The sequence below is a fragment of the Penicillium subrubescens genome (assembly GCF_028828155.1).
Source record: "Penicillium subrubescens strain IBT 31985 chromosome Unknown utg000005l_segment0_segment0, whole genome shotgun sequence".
Classification (NCBI taxonomy): domain Eukaryota; kingdom Fungi; phylum Ascomycota; class Eurotiomycetes; order Eurotiales; family Aspergillaceae; genus Penicillium; species Penicillium subrubescens.
The window spans coordinates 459,209-479,211 of record NW_026643155.1 but is presented as its reverse complement, the minus strand read 5'-3'; the positions used below and the strand labels follow the sequence as shown (position 1 = coordinate 479,211).

Sequence of the window (20,003 nt, the reverse complement as noted above, 5' to 3'; positions counted from 1 at the left end):
CGCATCCGTATTACCGAAACGCTTCCAGGCAGAATGAAGAGCACTTATCTACAGAAAGACAGATACTCACATCAATCATTGGCATCACACTCTACTGCATAGAAATTTTCAGCTCTCTTCCCAGGTTCCGACCATGTTTCTAGACTTTCACACGGCATATCACCACTTATGATATTCTAGTTCCCCCTCCGGAACGACCGGATGTCCCTTTCGACACAATGCCGGCATTTTCGTGACAATTTTCAGCAACTAGAGACCCTCTGCTGATTGATAATCTTGACGCATCATTTCTTGGAAAATTATCAATCGCACCGATGGTGGCAGTGCAGCAGTGGCACTGGGGCGTTTTGCAAAAACCAAGAGGCTTGGCGGCTCGGCAAGGTTGTCATCTCGGATTTAACGGTACCACGAATTTACACGACTGCCGGTTTGTCATGCAGTGTAAGATTGTCGTGACCGTAGGATATACAAACATTACAAAGAACCTGAACTTGCACCGTGGGCCTGAAGCAGTCTGACCACAGCCTCATGGCCGAATTCTGCCGCGTAGGACAAGGGCGTCTGACCATCCGAGTTGGGCACATCTGGGCGAGCTCCCTTGTCGAGAAGCAGTCGAACTACTTCTTCATGTCCATTGCGTGCTTCCCACCAGAGCGGCGTCTCCCCCGTCGAATCTTGACAGTCAGGATTCACTCTCTCTGTCGCAATATAGAGTTTGGTCACTGCTTCGTGCCCGTTTCGGGCAGCCCACCACAAAGGCGTTTTCCCCGTCTTGAGATGGGCTAGCATCCGGATCGACCCCTTTTTCAAGCAGAAGCTTCACTACTGCAGCGTGGCCATTCTGCGCTACTCAAAATAAGGGCGTCTCACCACTTGAGCTTCGAGATTTAGGGTCCGCACCCTGAGTGAGCAATGATGTGATGATTGTCTCATATCCATTGCACGCCGCCCACCACAACGGGGTCCCCTGACTAGAACTCCGCACTTCGTTATTTACTCGGTTTGTGGCCAAACTAGTTTGACTATGGTCTCTTGCCCGTGTTCTGCGGCATATAGCAGGGGCGTCTTCCTGTCCGGGCCAGGGGAATCGGGATCCACCATCTTCATGGCGAGCAGCTCCGTAACTACATCTTCATATCCGTGGACTACCTCCCACCAGAGGGTTGTTCCTCCCTTGGAGTCTTTGTGAGCTGGGTTCACCCCCTCGGTAGCAAGGAATAGCCGCACCAGGCTTTGTGCTCGTTTCGTGCGGCACACAGTAATGGTGTCTCGTCGTCCGAGTCCGGGGTATCCAGGCATGCCTTCTCCATCTTTGCAAGAAGAGCTTGAGTGGCGACTTCATTCCCACTCTGCGCAGCCCACCAGGGCGACGTGCGGTTTTTGGAATCAGCGGAGGTCGCATTAACACCCGGTGTTGTGAGCAGCAACTTGACCACGGCCTCATGTCCCAATTCTGCTGCCAGGGAGAGCGGCGTCCGCCCATCTAAGTTCCTTAAATCCGGCTTCACATCATCGCCCACGGAGAGCGGGAACTAGACGATTTCCAGATGACCATTGCTTGCGGCCCACGCTAGAGGATGTATCTATCAGCCCCCAGGCAATTCGGATCAACATTCTTTTCCGCGCAAAGCAGCTTCACCACGGAACTATGGCCATTTCGCGCCGCCGACAGAAGCGGTGTATTCCCGTCCCTCTCCTTCCTGTTAACATCCACATGGTGCGTTGCCAGGAGCATTGCGACAATAGCAGTATGTCCGCAATCGGTGGCCACCATAAGGGGTGTTTCTTCTCACGAATTGGTGGTCTCAGGGTGGATTGTCGCCCAGCTCAACAGCCGCTGAACAACCGCCTCGTGTCCCAGTTCTGCAGCGACGAGTAGGGACGTCTCTCCCCACTCGTTCGGGATGTTCGGATCCTTAAGGCCCTCGTGTGCGAGTAGGAGCTTGACGATGGCATCATGACCATTGCGCACCGCCAGCAGCAGCGGGTTCTGGTAATTCCAGTCTTCAAAGTTGGGGTCTACGCCCGGTGTGGCCAGCAAGAGCCGCACGATGGCGGCGTGACCATTCTTCGCGGCCGATAATAGCGCCGTTTGGCCAGATCACTCTTCCTAGCGATGATCGGGGTCAATGTTGTTTCCACCTACAGCGAGTAGTAAGCTGACAACTCCAGCGTGTCCGTTCTCGGCTGCCAGCGAAAGGGGCTTTGGCTCTGCTGGGTCATCTGTTTCGGTGGTAGTAGTCGAGAAAATAGCATTGCTGCTCTCTGGTGCGAGGAGCAGCCGCCGAACCACCGTTTCCAAGCCATGCTCTGCTGCATACGACAACAGTGCGACACTACTCGTGATGCTTCCTGGAAAATTCCGCAGTGCGTCCCTGAGCCTTTGCAATTTTGATCCGCTCCAACCGGGGAGGGAGTCGAGGTCCGCGATGGCATCCTGCGGAAGAGAGGAACTATCATCATCGTAGATATTTGCACGGACATGGTCAAGGAAAGACGTCAGGAATGTCTCTCGGTCGGCACTGTCATCTGCTTCAGCGTAGTCATCCAGAAACGCTGTCAAGAGCCTTGCGGAGTCGACGCTTTCGGCGGTCACTGTGCAGGGGTCTTGGAAGTCTTCCTCCTGCGCCAGTCGCCGAAGAAACTTGGCTGTAACTTCCAGCTGTTCAGGGTTCAAAGGAACTCTCTGATTATCGTTATCGGTATTATATGGGGACATCTTGGAGCTCTTGACCGGATGAATTTTTGACTGATAGCGTGAACACTTAGCTTCTCAGAAGCTTACGTGCGGGGCTCAAGGACGCTAATCGCTGATCATTAGTTTTGTGACACAATGCTTAAATGGATGCTTGTCCCTCATTGGAGTAAATGGTTTGGGGTTTCTGAAATAATGGCATTAGATGGGTCACCTTAGTATTATTGAAACTGGATTGGATACGACTTGGTTGGTTCGTTGGTTGAAATCATTTACTCTGACCCCTCGCGCAAATGAAAGTTGAGACCCTGAATTGAGGTACAAGTATTGAGGTACAAGTGTGATGATCATTCCCGGCTATGCGATCAATTCAGCTATTTGTAGTCACGGTAGCTGCCTTCTGGCAAGAGTAGTGGCAACTTATGAGGAAAGGCAAAGAAAAATGATTATTATTTTTAAAAACATACAACAGCCAGGATTCGCATGTGGTCACCCACCATACTACTAACTGGCCGGCGTGTGGCTTAAGTACGGCTGAGCGGACGGGAAGCCCTGTTCTCCACACCCTATGGTCGTATGTACTAGAGCTGCCGTCAGAAAGGCCTATATCCTCTAAAATCCCTCTGGTTTCAACCCAAAGTACAATGGCCGTTCAAAACTTTAAGTCTAGAAGTCAGAGAAACGGACCAAATAGATATGCTTCAGTCATTCTTTTTTTAAGGTCTTTCTAAACATCTTTCGAATTATCTTTCTTGATAGCACAGATATCCTTTCTTGGTTTATCGTTCAAATCCTGACTGCGAAGAGGATTTTGAAAATTTGTCGGGGTTTCAAACTTCTAACCCCATTGTACCTAAGCATCCATGGGGCATTTCAACCTTGAACCTGCCCATGCAACGTATTTCACTCTTTTCTTCAATCAATGAACCTTTGCATCCAAGATTGGTTCCGCCTGAGCCTACTCTCTATCCTATTCGCCCATTAGGATTACTAGCCAATACTATCTCAGCTTGCGCCCACAGGATACCTATAGTCAAATCCAAATACCTTTGCCTGGTCCTTGAGTCATGCCATTTCACGTTGCCGGAGGGTCGACAAGGAAATCTCTGCTAAAGTTCAGAAGTTGTTCCAAAACTGTTTGATCAACTACCTGCAATCCATATTCGGTTGAGTAGTAGATCTTCCTGCTCTAGGGACAGCGTCCTTTTCGAGAATGAGCGTGACATACAAGACTGTATTTGACACTGAACCGCACTGAGCAACCTTTCAGACCGAGGCTTTCATCTTGCGATGGCTTCATCTCAAGAGCTGTCCGATATATTCGCACATCTCGGCCTTCAGTGGAAGGATGATAACACTGTAGGCGGCGATCAGTAAATGGTCTACTCTATATGCGTTTCAGTTGCGCTGTCACCCATGAATTAGGACAGCCTCTTTTGTGCCACGTAAGGTTTCTCGCGACCAGGGTCTAGGTGCCCTTTCCCCTCCGACGACCTCCGAAACTTCCATTCTCTCTAACGAGGATACGCTACACCTCCAACTATGGAAGCCGCAACCTCAATTACAGTCTTAAGCGGAACACCTACGTCCCCTTCCCCCTAACGACTACCTTCACACCACACAGCTCATGCCTCACCGACCTATGGGCTGCTCATAGCTCCGGCTCAACCTAGATGAACTTAGGTCCTATCAATTCCAGAGAATGTTTGCCCTCAGGATGGTCCCCATCGAGTACTTTCTCGCCAGGACTCTGTCCAAGTGGATGGATAATGGCCTCGAATTCTACCGTGATCGTTAAAAATGAACAAACAACGATTAGAACCTGTTCTCCACAATATCTGTGAGTATACCCATCTCCATCTCCGAGCGGGTACCTCGGTCAGGTTCGAGTCAGGGCGTTTAAGCTTACTCGATCTGATACTTAGAGCCAGTAATTAAGTGTTCTCCACACGACCCGCGGGAGCGTCAAAGGATCTATGGTACGCTACGGAAGTCTGCCAATGGGCCCCACCAACGACTGTTTATTATGGTTATTCTTGGACCAATAATGGCACCACTGCATCCACGCCTGGTAGTATGACACCTGGCGGTCTTTGGAATGCCTATGGCATCGTGGTTGAATGGCAGTCGAGTGATAGCCTTTATCCGCCACTGCCACTGCCACCGCAACTACATCCCCAACCTCAAGTGCCCCAAGGCCACAGCACAACAATCTGTGAATGCTTCATCAGGCCTAACAACTGGAACCAAGGCTGGAATTGGAGTCGGTGTGGCAGTGGGAGCTATTTACACTCTGCTTGCGCTTGGACTTTTCGTTTGCCGTCGACGAAAGCGCCAAGCCCAACTAGATCCTAATAGGGTGAGAGGGAGCTCAAAATTGTTGAATTAGATACTAATGGGCGACACGTGCGGAGCTTAACCCTGCTTCATGAAGTCGAAGGCATGTCAAAGCCCGCGCATAAACAGCCCTTTGAGCTCGAGGGAAGTCAACGATGACCACGCTGGGTTCGATAAGGCTCAAGTAATCATGACTTTGTGATTGTACTACATAAATTATCTATATGTTCCAATCGGCATTTAAAACTCCTCCTCTGTTCACGTAGGTGAGGTTACTATTGTACCTCTATTCTCGGAGGGTCAGATTGGAGTTTGTCAGATTGCCTTTGGCTTGAGTGTGCTAAACATAATCAATGAGTACATAGCTTGAATATGACCTATATATCGGATATGTAGCTAAACCAACCTATATTATTCACGGAACTTGCTGATCATAATCTGATCCTTTGAAAGTGAAACCCACAGATTTCTTCTAGGTTGTTAAAAATGTAGAATTTTCTGGCCTGATCGACCTTCTTTGAAGGATCAAATCCAGACGGAATGACGGATACAGCAAACCCGATCCAGTGTAGATACTGAATCGGCCTATTATGAACGACGGTTACGAGAAGGATGCGGATAGGAGAGACCTCTTGATTGAGGATTAAGCCTCTCAGGAACGGAAGATTCGAAGGTCGTATAGTACCTCCTAGGCGCCTACTGGGACCTTATAAACAAGATGAACCGTGCATTTAACGACGAGCTGATTACTCCTGCTCGAACGAAGAAGAAGTCGAGCAAACGGACTACCTCGAAAGAATGTGGAGATTGAAGTAATTAGATGAGTTAGTCTTCAACGTTGCGAAGGGACCGAGAGTTTCTTGACCTATCTGCCTAAATCGCACGGATCCTAGAAGAGAAGCGGTTCCCCGAACAGAACCCTGAAGCGCAGGAGATCCGTCGACTAATACCGGAAACCTACTACTTACTAGTGGATGTTTTCTCGTCGCAAGATATTAAGGTATAGGCAGACTTTGGACTTTTACGATTTACCCCTGAACTCGTACAGGAACTTTCAAAGTGCAACCTCTATTCAAAGCGTGGTGGAACCCTTAACTTACTGCGACCAGCCTAATTGATAATCCAGGCTAAGGTCTTGGTAGTGGTGCTAGGAAGGATAGTCACAGTGTGTACTGGTAAAGGGAATTTCGAGAATGACTGTAGCATCGAACCCTGCCCGCTCCCGATCCGTTCTCATAAGAGAACGAGGCTCTTTGATTTAATAACTTCATAGGCACACCCACCGCAGCAGGTCTTTTCACGCAATAGGTATTGAAATCCGCCATCCTCTCCCTCTAATTGGTCCAAGCCATCGATCGCCAGCCATCTGGAGATTGAGTTTCTCGTGACGAAGAAGAACCACGCATTTGACGAGCTATGCGTCTGGTCACATTCTCCCAAGTGGCAGGAAAATACTCTTTCGCGGAAGAGCGACGATTCTCTCGAGTCAGGCTGGTATTTTCGAGTTATACCATTCATCTCGCCCCATGTAGCACTACCTAGGGCCGCTTGGCCGTTCGCGATGGATTTATCGATCCATTTCTGACTTTCATCATCCCGCAGAGAAGTCGCACAACGACATTGATCAATGACGGTAAATTTTAAACGCATTGGACGAGCAACAATATGTCACCCTCCAGAAAATTATTCCTGAGTAACAAACGGTTTCTCGGGGTTAATATTAAGGCTCAATAAGTTCAACTCTCTCACTCTCTCTTAACTTTCTGTTGAATATATAATCGCCTAAACTGCCCTCAAACTCTCTGTTCCAAGGCAACCAAATCCCCACATATAGAAGGAGTCCATCATGAAGATTCAATCAGCGTCTCCAATCCTGTGGCTTGGATGTCTTTTGATGTCTGATCCTACCATTTCAACAGCCATTGGTCCTCATACAATGACTCAGCAGCATGCCACCGCTCAATTGAGCGGGCCCGGGTGGAAGAGACTCGTCCAATCTCTGAATAGTTCCGAAGCGACCGAAAGATTCGATCCAGTTACAGTCCAGTGTGTGCTGGATTTCTTCACACTAGGATCAACCTGCGGTGAGTTTCAAGCTTTATCCACCTCAGAGCTTCGAGTGCTTGATAATATACTTATTGTTGTCGTTCATCGCAGTTGGTACTGAGTGCTCCGTGGTACCTAGCGAGCTTCACTTCTTATGCCCTTGGCCTTCTTGAGTTGAGTTTGTCTTAGATTTCAAGCAAGAAATGGAATTGAGGGAAGTTAAAATTTCCAGAAGCATTGCTTCAGAATCTCGTATGAAGCCAACTTTCGTATAGTCGATCATGTGTGTTGGATTAATAGCCACCAATTAAGCATATTGAAATGTCTTTGTGATTTAGTTAAAACTGATGAGGAAGTCTAGATCAGTATGACTGTGAATGAATGACTCATGAATATGCCTATTAGAGGTATGAGACTGCTAATAAGCCAACGAGATTCATAGCTAAAGAAGAGACCATCGCGTGTTTTAGAATAGAGAAAAAAATACTATTATTCACGTAATATGTGGAACCTGTTGTGGAACATACTGTTTTGCTAATTAAGTTTTGCTCGCTCTGGGTTTATTCAGAGGGTAGGAAGCCGGCAAATTAGAAATCTCGCTGCAAAGGCTTCATTATCTCCTCGTCTTAATGCCATATTGAAGTTATACGTTCTTTGTACAAATACGAGATACACTACGTTTTATTATCGTAATCGTGGAACGGGGTTAACCACCGACAAGTTCTGTCCCCCGCCCTAGGGTATACAGTGTAACGCGCTCATACGATTGTTACTCTAAAGTAACACGCGTCATGTTCGAATGTTTATTTAACGACCCTAGACGAAGATATAAAAGGAAAGGTCTGTGCATATCTACGGATTTTTGCTTCTCCAGATTTTCTCTACTGATTATCACAGTGCTCAGCTTGACCTAACCAAGATGAGGACCCTAACTATTCTCGGTGCTTTGATCCCCTTCCTAGTTACAGCGAATGCTGCTTCTAGCGATGCAGGTGTGAAGACCTTGAGATTGAGCGGAGCTGAACTCCAGAATCTAGCGGATGTGGTTAAAAGTCATAGTCTCGTGGACAAACTTGCCGCTGATCAGAGTATTACCTGCATTGTGGCTTACACCCTAGCGCTAAGTAAGTCTACCTAGGCTGATCTGTCTAATCTAGAAATTAGCTCATGCAAGGTTTAGGCACTGGCCCCCCGCCCTATACCCTCAGCCTTACCTCTCTTGATCTCTCGGGCTGTGTGTTTACGGGACCCTGATATTGGTCAAGACCTATGACACATGCCAAAAAAAGCTGGTAGCTAGGCTGAGTTTGTCCTGATTGTCGAGAGGAATGATGATTGATGGAAAATTGGGATTGGTCCACTGCAAACAAAAGCAATAAAAATAGTGTTTCTTTGAATCCAGATCCAGCCAAAATAATTTCGCATAGAGTATTGGGCAGTAGTGTAGACACGTACTTTTGACATTCACGAATCTTATTGATATTCCGGTCGCCTGGATCTGGAAAACTCTGGTGTTTTGACACAAGTTTGATCTTTACTTTATTGCGACCAGGTGGGAATAATTGTTTGGGCGCACACTAATTTAAAAACAACAGAATGGCTAGATGACCTGAGCGTGGTCGGAGATTACTACGATTATTATTATCACTGAATTCACTGCTCTGTAGGACGGATATATCAGAATAGTTTCTAGCCTACACAACTCCTAGAATCAATGACACCAGCCCTAATATATTAGATTGAATCTAACCGAACCCGCTAAACTATAGCTTACTTCATCAATTCTCCGCTTGTGTAAAAACAGTTACCTGTTTCGGCAGGGGCAGGGCCCCCCACCTTTGAGCTGAACATTGTACGGAGGACTATAAATTATTCGAAACAAATTCGTACTTTCCTCGCTGCGCTCTTTAAATTTCACGTTATCGAATTGATATCTGAGCATGAACGCCTCTGTGACCGAGAGCTTCCACACTGGAAATTGGGCTGATTTTCTGAAATATTTGTTTGCCGGGGTAGATATTGTTCCCATGACCTAGCAATTCTAATTATCTACTGATGATGTCTAGATTGTGTGCGTAATCAACGCCTCCATCTACTATAACATATATTTTCATCCTCTGGCCAAGATTCCCGGGCCTAAAGCATACGCTGCTTCTCCAATTCCTGTGGCACTAGCACAATTAGGAGGCCAATTCCATCTCTTCACACAGGCCGCCCATGAACGATTCGGAGGTGTCGTCCGAATCAGTCCCAATGAACTTTCATTCATCTCTGCTGAAGCATGGGGTGACATCTACGCACGAAAACAAAAGACCCCGCCATTCCCCGGGATCCAACGTTCTTCAATGAAATGCTGGTGGATCCGAAAACTATGACGATGGCCGACGATGCTAATCACGCTCGGCTACGACGATCTATGAACGGAGCTTTCGCATCCAGATCGCTGGCAGAACAGGAATCTATCCTGGATTAAAATGTCGATCTCTTGTTACATCAATTCGAGCAACAATCTAAAAAAGGGTTAGAGACAGACCTCAGATTGTGGTATAACTACGCAACATTTGATCTAATCGGCGACCTTACATTTGGGGAATCTTTCAATTGTCTCGCATCATCAAAATGTCACGAGTGGGTGCAATTTGTCCTGGATTACTTTTACGCGGCGTCCTTGCTACAGGTAGTTCATCGGTTCCGGCCACTGAACAAGCTTCTTGCTATATTGCTTCCCTCATCTCTCATCGAGAAGAAAGAGACTCATTCCCGGATAGCTCTAGAAAAAATCCGCCAACCTGTACAAAAAAACACCAAGCCAGACTTCATGTCGCACATGCTGAAAGCCACGAATACTGGCCTAATCACGACGGAGGAATTGGAACACCAAGCCACCATTTTTGTTTTTCTTGCCGGTAGTGAAACAACAGCCGTTGCTTTGGCTTTCGCTACATACTTCTTGCTTGTAAACCAGCCGGCAATGGAGAGACTTTTGGAAGAGCTTCACTCATACTTTCAGGAGGAGAGTCAAATTGACGTGCTGTCTATCAACAAGTTGCATTACTTACAGGCGGTAATTCAGGAGACTCTACGCCTTGCACCTCCTATCACAAATGGATTTTCAAGACAAGTTCAAGTTTCACCTGAAGGAGCTTTAGTTGATGGAAGTGTTGTTCCAGGCGGAGTAAGTTCAACTATTACTGTCTCATCAATTTCGGATTATCTTTAACAAATATCATGCTAACATATGGTTGGGCAAAGCGTCGTCAACATTAGCCATTGGAGTGCCTATCACTCATCCAGAAACTTCTCATGACCAGAAGAATTCCTTCCGGAAGATGGCTAGGAGATTCGCAATTTGAGGGAGATTCCAGGGATGTTTTCCGGCCATTCTCTATTGGACCGCGGAGTTGCATTGGCCAGAAGTAAGTTCTTACCTAGGGTTCCTAGAGACATGCTTGGTTGACCAAACCTCATGCTTTTAGATTCGCATATGACAGTATGAAAATCATACTTTCGAAGATCATCTGGCGATTTGAGATAACTTTGGCGTCAAAGGGCCAAGAATGGTCTAAAAGTCAGCCGGCTTATGTTTCCTTTCATCAGCCTCCACTACTAGTGAATCTATCGCCGAGGAAACCGCCTTCCTCGAATTAATGGCTTCTCCGTTGTGAAGCCCGAGGACTCGCATGTCGCAAATTCTCAATCTTTAAGGCAAAACTAACGGGGCAATCAATTGTGTTATTCGAGTATTACTTACGCGGTGGCCACGGGAAACGGTCAAGGATAAGCCCTGAGGCGACAAAAATCGTTACCAAAGCTGTTATAGACAAGACCTTTGGATAGGTTCCCTGAATTTCGACCCGCGGGACACCGGTTTGCTTCCAGAATAATACGAGAACAAACTTCTATATGAAACAGTGGTTGAATGCTCCACCACCCTCTCTTTTCTGTGCACAGTGACCAGAGGCCATCTTTGAGGCCGTAAGCATATAAAATTGCCCACCCAAGCTTAAATTGATTGAGTGAGAAGTTGTTCTCATAAAATCCCTTTTTCTGGGAGAATCACCCTGGCATTAGAGTCCGATAAGAGCATGGACGCTTATACGCGGCAGCCTTCAAGAGCAAATTGTTCCTTGCCGTATTTAGGGACCTGAGTAAAGTTCCACTATCTTAAATTGCAGAATTTAAGGTCATAACCCAATTGGGTCAAAAGTTTTCTATAAGTTTCTCCTCGACAGTTGCGACCCCCCCCAGAAGGCGATGATGGCTGCCGAAATATGTCACCGCCTGGCTCAGTTCAAGAAGCCCCGTGCGGACCTCTCGAGGTACCTGCTCATGAATGGACTAACAAAATTTTTAATTTATTAACTATACATATCCCAAAGCAACCAAAAGCAGCTGGTTAAAACTTCAAAAATCAATTAAGGCCAAGATTATGGCTCACGCTGGTTGGTATGAAAGAGGCTGTATATTTTGTTTGTGTGTTAAACCAAGCACATACGACCATAGGGTGTGGAGAACAGGGCTTCCCGTCCGCTCAGCCGTACTTAAGCCACACGCCGGCCAGTTAGTAGTATGGTGGGTGACCACATGCGAATCCTGGCTGTTGTATGTTTTTGTTTTGGGTTCATTTTTTTGCCCCTTGCAGAATTGCTAATTTTGTCCAAACCCCTCTCTATGCCCAAGAATTAATCCACATGTCAATGTTTCTCTCTCTTGATGCACAGGAGCCAATTTCGGTCGCAATTCGACCACCCGATTATAGAGTAATCAACACCTTCAGGCGTCTTCCCCATAGCGCACCATATCGGGATCCGACTTCGAAGTACCCAGAAATTTCTTTGAGGTCTAGATATTTCTTGCTATTCTTTTGGAAGCCTTACAGGCTAGCAGCCAATGCGGCTACTAAAACTGGTGCTGTGACCGCCGACGCGTCTAGCAGCTGACGAGTCGCGTAGACCTGGCTGACCTGACAGGTCAAAAGTTTCCTGCTCACCGACCTGTCCATGCCTTTCAATGTTACACTGACCGGAAGCCCCACCAATTCACAAGCTATCGTGAACCCATCAAGCAAGGATAAACTCCGACTTGCTCTCTCCTAGGGCTTCAATTACAGTCCGCAGACTATCTAAATTAAGAACGCGGTATCGAATTCCTGGAGCTTGATCTCCGACGCGATTTCCCACGCGCGGCTAACGTCGACCTTTTTGCCATTCTTGACGAGATCTACAGATGCCTTGACTCTTGGAAGTCTTGAGTGAATAAGTGGAATCGACTCTTGACAAATTATTGCTTAAATATTTATGTAGAACCTGGTCCCCACTGAAGCAATGCGAAGAAGTCCCTAGCGCCAAGGTATGGCCTCCACCTGTTGCCGAGGATTGATGCGAATGCTCGAATTTCGATTGCATATAACTAATTTCCACATATGCACAGGAAACTCAACCTTGCTCGGTTGGCAACCGGGCTGGCGTGTGGTGTGAAAGTCGGCGACGCTGGCGTAGGCCCGCGGGATACCCCGACAGCCGAAGCCATGTGTTACAATTCGACACAATGAAGAACCACGAGATCCAGGATCAGGAAATATCCAGGATGGCAAGATATGAAATTTGGCCGTGTGGACCGCGGCGAATTCAAAAGGGAAATGGGTCCACTGTGCGGAGTGGTGGGTGTGGGGTCTACAGTATGTGTCTTCAGCACCAGCAGCCGAGGCCCACATGAGTTCGCAGGGTCTATTTTGGTGGCTTGCAAGCCACCGATTTACCCCGAACATGGGTCGCCTTCAATAATTCATGTTTGCTTTCACAATAATTGCGCCGAGTTCCTGTAGATAGGACTTAGCGCAAGGCCAGGGTTCAAATACAGTACACTTCGCCTGGGAAAAAGGGGGTAAGAGGATCAATGGCTGGGTGCTTTGCATTAGCCTTGGAAAACGCATGGTGCCGCCGTGAAGGTTTTCTTTGTTTGGTAAGCGATGTCGAGTCAGATGTTCTCACCTGCTAACTAACGAAAGGGATGCCTAATGGCAAGATTGGATGAGAGGAGGCTGTGAGAACAGCATTGGACACCCAAATACTAAGCTCAAGCCATTGGACTCGAGACTGGAAAAGCAAGGCACTAGTGAATGGGCAAGAGGTCTATTATCAAATATGTACCGGGTGCATAGTACATACTTACTGTACAGTGTACCTAGCGAGGCAATCTCAAGGCCTTCAAATTCGGGTATTTCACCCCTGATCGACAATGTCACGAGCGCAAAAATCAGTTATGGGGACGGATGTGGTGCACTAGTGGAGAATCACGAGCAATCAGGCCAAGTATAATTTGGAGCTAGTGGACCCGTAACGGGGCTCACAGTACAGTTAGAGTTCGACTAAGAAATATCAGGTCTGCTAGCTTTCAGGTCGTTCTCTTGCCAAGTTGAGATCAAAGTCGGACATGTCAACCACTGCGTGTGAGCGACAAGAAACCGCCAATCAAAATTCAATCAAAGTCTTGGAATAGACTGGTCTGGTCTTCTCTCACCCTGTTTCTTGCTTGCCGACCGTTTGGAAATGCAGATCGACACTAGATTGGACCTCTCTTCCCCTTGTCGGTGGATGCAAAAGTGCAAGCCAAGACGCTATGCTGGTTGACTCGGCGTATCTTGTCCGTAGGGCTTTTGTCCCTACTCGAGAAGTACATTAAGATCACCCTCCTCCCCTGATCTCCCTGTTGATTTCTCCAGCAGCTTCATTCTCTCGTTAGTCTTCTCAAGTCACTCTTTTTGCTGTTCGCAGCGTCCATTCGTTTATTACGACATACACTCTTTTGACAATCCACGTATCGTTATTTCTTTCGACACAATGAAGCAAACTATCATCACTTCCCTCGTCGCCCTTGCGGCTTCCGCCTCTGTGAGTAACAAAATGACCCCAGATCTTTCACCAAAAATGTATAAAGGGCTGACGGGTTTTTATATAGAGTGCCTACGCCACCGATAGCCTGATCAGCGTTCCTGTTAACCTCTGCGCTGCCATCCTCGGAGAGGTTGAATGCAAGCAGCAGAGCACCACCAACGGGTTGATTAACGTCCCCGTCAATGCCTGTGTTGCTGCCCTCGGAAAGGCCAAGTGTGATCAGGCCTCTTCTTCCAGCAGCGATGGTGACTCCCTGATCAGCGTTCCAGTCAATCTCTGCCTTGCCATACTCGGAGAGGTTGAGTGCAAGCAACAGAGCACCACCAACGGGTTGATTAACGTCCCCGTCAATGCCTGCGTTGCTGCCCTCGGAAAGGCCAAGTGTGATCAGGCCTCTTCTTCAAGCGGCAATGGTGACTCCCTGATCAGCGTTCCTGTTGGTCTCTGCGCTGCCGTCCTCGGAGAGGTTGAGTGCAAGCAGCAGAGCGCCACTAACGGGTTGATTAATGTCCCTGTCAATGCCTGCGTTGCTGCCCTTGGAAAGGCCAAGTGTGACCAGGCCTCCTCTTCCAGCAACGATGGTGGCTCCCTGATCAACGTCCCCATCAACATCTGCCTGGCTGTCCTTGGCGAGGCTCACTGCCACCAGAGCTCCAACTCTGGCAGCGGTCTGATCAACATCCCTATCAACCTGTGCCTTGCTGTCCTGGGCGAGGCCGACTGCCAGGACTGCTCTACTCTGACCAGCACCATCGTAGAGTCGTCTACTATCCCCGGCTCCGGCCCAACTGGCTCTGCCACCGCGACTGCTACTGGTACTGGCTCTGAGACCTCCACCACTGCCGTCGGCACTTCGCCCTCTGGCCCTGGCTCCTCTCCTTCCTCCCCCTCCGTCACTGGTATTCCCGTCCCCAGCTCCGGACCTTCTGGTGCCCCTGGTGTCTCTTCTCCCGCTGGACGCCCCTCCTCATCTGCCGCTGCTACCGTGACCGTTCACAGCACCACCACCATCTGCCCCTCCGGCACCGCTGGCCTCAAGAGCTCTTCTATCCGTCGTGTGCCTTCTTCTGCCCCCACTGGCCCCGCCGGTTCCGCCGGCTCTGGCTCCACCGGCAGTGCGAGCACCCCCAGTGCCACACCTGCGTTCAACGCCGCCGGTCGTGCTACCCTGTCCGGTGTCGCCGTTTTCTTCGGCGCCCTGTGCGCCGCTGCCATGCAGATCTAAAGAGTCAATTAGGCCTGCGTAGCAGATGTATGTAGCATGTGCTGGTGTCTGCTGGTATGTGCATTTATTTATCTGCAAATGTTGTTACGTTGCTCTTCGTGCTGGACATTCGGGTCCATCTTCTCTTTACTTCTATTCTTGATGGGCGCATTCGGCCTCGATTCAGTAAACTTAATACTGCGATACCTCTCTCAATTCGGTCCATTCTTCTAGCTTTCCACCACCTTGTCCATGTAGATACGAGAATGTTTTGCTTGTATGACGTTGACCCAATATTCAATTTATTTCATATTCATTTATGATGTTGGAGAAGTACATTCAAATCTAGCGTTCAAAACTTCGCCAATTGTGTAGGCTTGGACTGTTTTTCAGTGGTTTCGAAAGCTCGGACAATGTATCGGCACCCTCTTACGGTGACAATTTTCCCTGGAACCTCCCATGAATGCTGATCATGATCCTCAAAATCATTACAGATTGATGGAAGATCAACATGATCGAGCCTCAACGTGTTTCACTCTCCAATGACCATCAACAAACACTTCTGACTTTGCACTCACTTCACCACCGATAATCTTATCTGGATCGCCCGACTGGCCCTTATTATGAATGCATATCTGCTGCAAAGCCAAGTATCTTCCTTCAATGCGAGCCAGGAAAATCTTGGTTCCTTGATGGGAATCATGGGCCGGGTCATTATCGTCGGATTCCAACATCCCATGCAATTGGCTTTTCAACGTCGTGAATGCCAATGTCGTCTTTCGAAAGATACCTCCATACTTCTTCGTACTCGGTAACTGGGTTTCCCGGCATATCAGGGCGAGGCATTGCACCCGTCTCCAAGTCACATCCGTCGGGAAGCGGTATGAAAAGACAAGGGTCGCTCACATTGAAGTTACCATGTGAGTCAATGGTATGAGTTAGGACAATCCTCCCTATCAGTGATAATTAGTTGGCCATGCAGAAAGAGGATGATCCCACTGAGAGGAAGCGACACATACGCGGGTTGGTGTCCTTCAGAAGATATTGGCCAGCGATTGCCCAACCAAGAGCACCCGATTCTTTGTCAACTCTCAAGTCAACGTACCATTCTCCCACCATCAGAACAAGCGTTTCGGTGTTTTCAAAGGGTGGCCCGGGTAACCATCGCAGAGAGACTCTGGTCGATGCACGCGATTGTGACAGGTGGCCGTATTTGGGTGACATTGTGTAGCAGAAGACTTGGATTATTAGAAGTGTCGCGACCAACAAAACTTGTTCAACATCATCATAATATACAAATTATTCTGACCCACAATTTGCCTGATCCCCCTTGGAGTTGGCCTTCATAGTTACCCCGCATCCTTTGCTCGCTGGCGGTTGCTTCAATAAATTCTCCCCGCAGCAGCTGGTGCTACTGGTCGCAGAGTTAATTATCACTGACTTTTCCCTGAGAATCTTTCTATCTTCCGCGAGTTTCGGGCGCGGCTGATGTTCCACGCCTGAAGACTAGACAGTCTGGACTTTCGGGACTTATGTTGGATGATCGCTCATATTTTCCGATATGAGTACTCTTGGGACTTATAGACAAACTGGCTAGTGGTATTCATTCCTAACACCGGTACCAGTGAACATGTCTAACAAATACGGAAAATTCAATTTAGTTCACAAAAATAGAATTTCAAAGTCATCGCTGCCACAAAGCGTCAACACCTTAAACAGTAATTTGTGAATCACAAAGCAGGCACAAATCAAGGACCAGTGCGATCATTTCACGCGAGGAAGCACTGTGGGCAATTACAAACTCCCGGCCACCAGTAAAGCAACAATGAAAAAAACACAATAGATGGAAATAGCAAAGAATCAATAATATAACTGAACGATTCGGCAGTACCATAGGTTTGCTACCACGACACAGCCAATATTGTCATGTTGGGACCGTCTCGAGATTCTCCATATGCAGCTGGTGATACCGCAGGCGGGCTCGCCCTTGACCCGAGAACAGCAGCTGCAGCAGCTCATGGTGGAACGTCCATTAAGCCTCTAATGTAGAGTGCCGGCGCTATTCTCGAGGCAATTGGATCAGATGGTCCATATGCTGGCTGCGGAACTGCATTTCTCACATCTGCATCCATCAAGGAGTCTTTCAGCATGGGCAAAGTTTCAGCTAGGTACAACAAGCCTAGATTGTCAGGGGCCGTTGCAGTATACATGATACGTCGCATCCACATGCCACTCAGCCTGTAGTCTCGCGCTGGATCGAAATAATGAGGTTTCATGAGAGTTTGTGCCCGCACCCATTCCTTGGGAGGTCGCATCCATTCATGACTCTTAAAACTATGATGCAGGCGTTCCTCATACGGCTTTTCGAGATACTCGAAATAGTGACAACAAGCAGTTGCGAGAGAGTATTAAAGCCAGAGTATTTGTTTATTTTGACTGGTCCCAACTCTCAAAGATCCTGACCACACACTAGCGATTTAGAATGAGTAAAATTTGCTGTGGATAAAAAGCAATCTATCTTCCAGACATCCCAAACAATTCTTTACTATGAAACCAATCTCCGTATCTCATGAGTAAGGCCAAAGGGGGAATAAAAGCTGCTGCGATAAAGGCCAGAACAGTGTTACCCCAGCCCTGTCCAATCGATTGATACAAAGGAGGACCAATTAATGGCAGAAAAGCCCCAGCAATCGCTCGGAAAATAACACCAGCAGCTATAGCAGATGCCCCATGGATTTCGTAAATATCCACCACGTAAGTTTCCGCCGGTATGGCCGAAAGTGTTATGCTGAAACCCGCGGCACACGCTCCGATGAGTGGCACGATGTATTGAACATAATACTCTAATGTCCATCCGTAGATGAGGAACCCCAGAGGAAGAATGATTGCGGCAAGAAGCAGATGCACCAGCCGAGACTCCGGCTTAAATGCGTCGCCCTTCGTTTCCCGCTGATGGATCACGTAGCGGTCGGACGTGAGACTATAGAATATCAAGGCGATGGTGTTGCCGATGGCGAGACTCAAAAACGTTAAGCTAATAGACCCGCTAGAAAATACAGTGGGATACGTCGACTCTATGGTTTCCGTGAGTGTGGCAAGGATCAATGAGACCAAGGCGTATGTTATAGCTATGTAGCTCGTCGTCGGCATAAGGATAGGAGATTGGGCCAGGATTTTCATTGGTTTTTATAGCCCTTTCAAGCTTAGTGGATGCATCGATACGGGCCTGATGTTTGGAAAGATATTTCTTGTCGTCTGCGCGCTCCTCTTGTAATCGCTCTGCCTTCCGCCTTAGAATAACTACTGCGTATGTCTCCCGGAGCACAAACAGTAAGAGCAAGCTGAAGAATCCGAGCACGATAGCCGCTAGCTAAATCGACTATCTCCAGCCCAGGCTCTGTGCGATATACGCGCCTGCGATAGGTGAGATAAAATCTGCTATCATCTGAGTGCCTATGACTAATGCTATAGACCGACCGGTTTGTTCCATTTGGAACAAATCTCCGACGATGGCGGGTCTAAGGGTGAGAATCGACAGGAAGCAGCCCGTTGAGAATCGGAACGCAATCAGCATAGAGATGTTTACGCTCAGGGCGCTGGCGACTAAGCAACAGAGCGCTAAGAGGTTCCTAATATGGAAGACGGGAAGCCGGCCGAATCTTTCGGAGAGCGGCGCGATGAAAAATGGGCCAACTCCTTCCCTAAGCTCCCAAATCGTGACAAGCAAGGTCTGGTCAATCTTACTATCTGAATGAAACTCTTGCAAGATCTGAGGCGCTGTGGGCACGATGGTCATTGTCGAAAAGACACTAATTCGGTCAGTCGACAGCAGCAGGTATACAGATACTACGCCCACCTGACGAAACCCATCTACGAGATAACGAATACAATCATCCATTTTTGCATCGGTGACCAATGCAAAGGGTTTTTCGGGTCGTTCTCCTCGAAGTCCACGAGGACGACATCTGGATCGCCATCTCGGATGCCATTTTCTAATGGCCTCTGGGCGACCTTTTCATCGTCGCTTCCCGCCGTAGCCAGAGGCTCTTTGCTTAGCAATTTGTGCGGCTCAATTGAAGATAAAATGGGGACTGGGTGAGTGATAGCATCGTTAATGAAAGACATCGGTATTAAGCGGGTGGCATACGCAATCTGCTGGGAGAGAAGGCAGAAATGGGCGCATTGCGAAACAAAGCACTAGTCTGAAGGCCAGCATCCATGGTTCATCACGTGAACAGCCTAACAAATGTTGTACCGTAGGAGTGCATTAGCCGGGCGACGGAGGATAAGACTCACCCACTCTCACATAGCTTCTGATCCGGTGTTTTGCGCACCCAACCTCCTTGCCTGATAAGCTAGGATCAAATCCTATTAGAGGATATTTTTTATGTATGTGTTATCTCAAGTACATACGACCATAGGGTGTGGAGAACAGGGCTTCCCGTCCGCTCAGCCGTACTTAAGCCACACGCCGGCCAGTTAGTAGTATGGTGGGTGACCACATGCGAATCCTGGCTGTTGTATGTTTTTCCTTTTTGATAAGTTGTACGAATTATATTGAATTCGCCGGCTTGATTATTTTGGCGCATTACTCTTCAACTTCTAAAGCGCCGATCAGAACAACAGCTTTCCCCTCTCCATGATGATTGGAGCATGTCACGGAAAATAGATTCGCCGTGGCTACCACATGTATATCCAACCATATTGACCCATTGTGCAGTGCGGCTGACATGGGGGTCGGTGCGCCATACCTGTGCCTGAAAGGAATGGCTGCCTAAGAAGCCAAAAAAGGCGGCTCCGCGGTCCTCTGAAGGTTCCACAGCAACGA

General features: G+C 48.0%; 9 protein-coding genes across 9 annotated transcripts; 3 read left to right on the top strand and 6 right to left on the bottom strand.

The window, feature by feature from the left end:
* Positions 1-474: 474 nt before the first annotated feature.
* On the bottom strand, positions 475-789 carry N7473_006713 (ankyrin repeat domain-containing protein; the record flags this gene model as incomplete). Its single annotated transcript, XM_057152653.1, has 1 exon — positions 475-789. The coding sequence occupies one exon, from the start codon at positions 787-789 to the stop codon at positions 475-477; it is 315 nt and encodes a 104-aa protein (XP_057006991.1).
* Positions 790-850: 61 nt separating this feature from the next.
* On the bottom strand, positions 851-1,107 carry N7473_006712 (ankyrin repeat domain-containing protein; the record flags this gene model as incomplete). Its single annotated transcript, XM_057152652.1, has 2 exons — positions 851-971; positions 998-1,107. The coding sequence occupies 2 exons, from the start codon at positions 1,105-1,107 to the stop codon at positions 851-853; spliced, it is 231 nt and encodes a 76-aa protein (XP_057006990.1).
* An 89-nt stretch (positions 1,108-1,196) lies between these two features.
* N7473_006711 (ankyrin repeat domain-containing protein) lies at positions 1,197-1,774 on the bottom strand (the record flags this gene model as incomplete). Its single annotated transcript, XM_057152651.1, has 2 exons — positions 1,197-1,532; positions 1,613-1,774. The coding sequence occupies 2 exons, from the start codon at positions 1,772-1,774 to the stop codon at positions 1,197-1,199; spliced, it is 498 nt and encodes a 165-aa protein (XP_057006989.1).
* A 15-nt stretch (positions 1,775-1,789) lies between these two features.
* Positions 1,790-2,719, bottom strand: N7473_006710 (ankyrin repeat domain-containing protein; the record flags this gene model as incomplete). The annotated part of the gene is made up of 2 exons (XM_057152650.1): positions 1,790-2,068; positions 2,147-2,719. 2 exons carry the CDS (start codon positions 2,717-2,719, stop codon positions 1,790-1,792), a joined length of 852 nt encoding a protein of 283 aa, XP_057006988.1.
* A 5,278-nt stretch (positions 2,720-7,997) lies between these two features.
* Positions 7,998-8,258, top strand: N7473_006709 (uncharacterized protein; the record flags this gene model as incomplete). Its single annotated transcript, XM_057152649.1, has 2 exons — positions 7,998-8,202; positions 8,236-8,258. The coding sequence occupies 2 exons, from the start codon at positions 7,998-8,000 to the stop codon at positions 8,256-8,258; spliced, it is 228 nt and encodes a 75-aa protein (XP_057006987.1).
* A 760-nt stretch (positions 8,259-9,018) lies between these two features.
* Positions 9,019-9,453, top strand: N7473_006708 (uncharacterized protein; the record flags this gene model as incomplete). Its single annotated transcript, XM_057152648.1, has 2 exons — positions 9,019-9,090; positions 9,145-9,453. The coding sequence occupies 2 exons, from the start codon at positions 9,019-9,021 to the stop codon at positions 9,451-9,453; spliced, it is 381 nt and encodes a 126-aa protein (XP_057006986.1).
* A 4,298-nt stretch (positions 9,454-13,751) lies between these two features.
* N7473_006707 (uncharacterized protein) lies at positions 13,752-15,196 on the top strand (the record flags this gene model as incomplete). The annotated part of the gene is made up of 2 exons (XM_057152647.1): positions 13,752-13,968; positions 14,036-15,196. The coding sequence occupies exons 1-2, from the start codon at positions 13,918-13,920 to the stop codon at positions 15,194-15,196; spliced, it is 1,212 nt and encodes a 403-aa protein (XP_057006985.1). The 5' UTR covers positions 13,752-13,917.
* Positions 15,197-15,681: 485 nt separating this feature from the next.
* Positions 15,682-16,399, bottom strand: N7473_006706 (uncharacterized protein; the record flags this gene model as incomplete). The annotated part of the gene is made up of 3 exons (XM_057152646.1): positions 15,682-15,951; positions 15,974-16,128; positions 16,195-16,399. 3 exons carry the CDS (start codon positions 16,397-16,399, stop codon positions 15,682-15,684), a joined length of 630 nt encoding a protein of 209 aa, XP_057006984.1.
* A 2,155-nt stretch (positions 16,400-18,554) lies between these two features.
* On the bottom strand, positions 18,555-19,300 carry N7473_006705 (uncharacterized protein; the record flags this gene model as incomplete). The annotated part of the gene is made up of 2 exons (XM_057152645.1): positions 18,555-18,984; positions 19,089-19,300. The coding sequence occupies 2 exons, from the start codon at positions 19,298-19,300 to the stop codon at positions 18,555-18,557; spliced, it is 642 nt and encodes a 213-aa protein (XP_057006983.1).
* Positions 19,301-20,003: the final 703 nt, after the last annotated feature.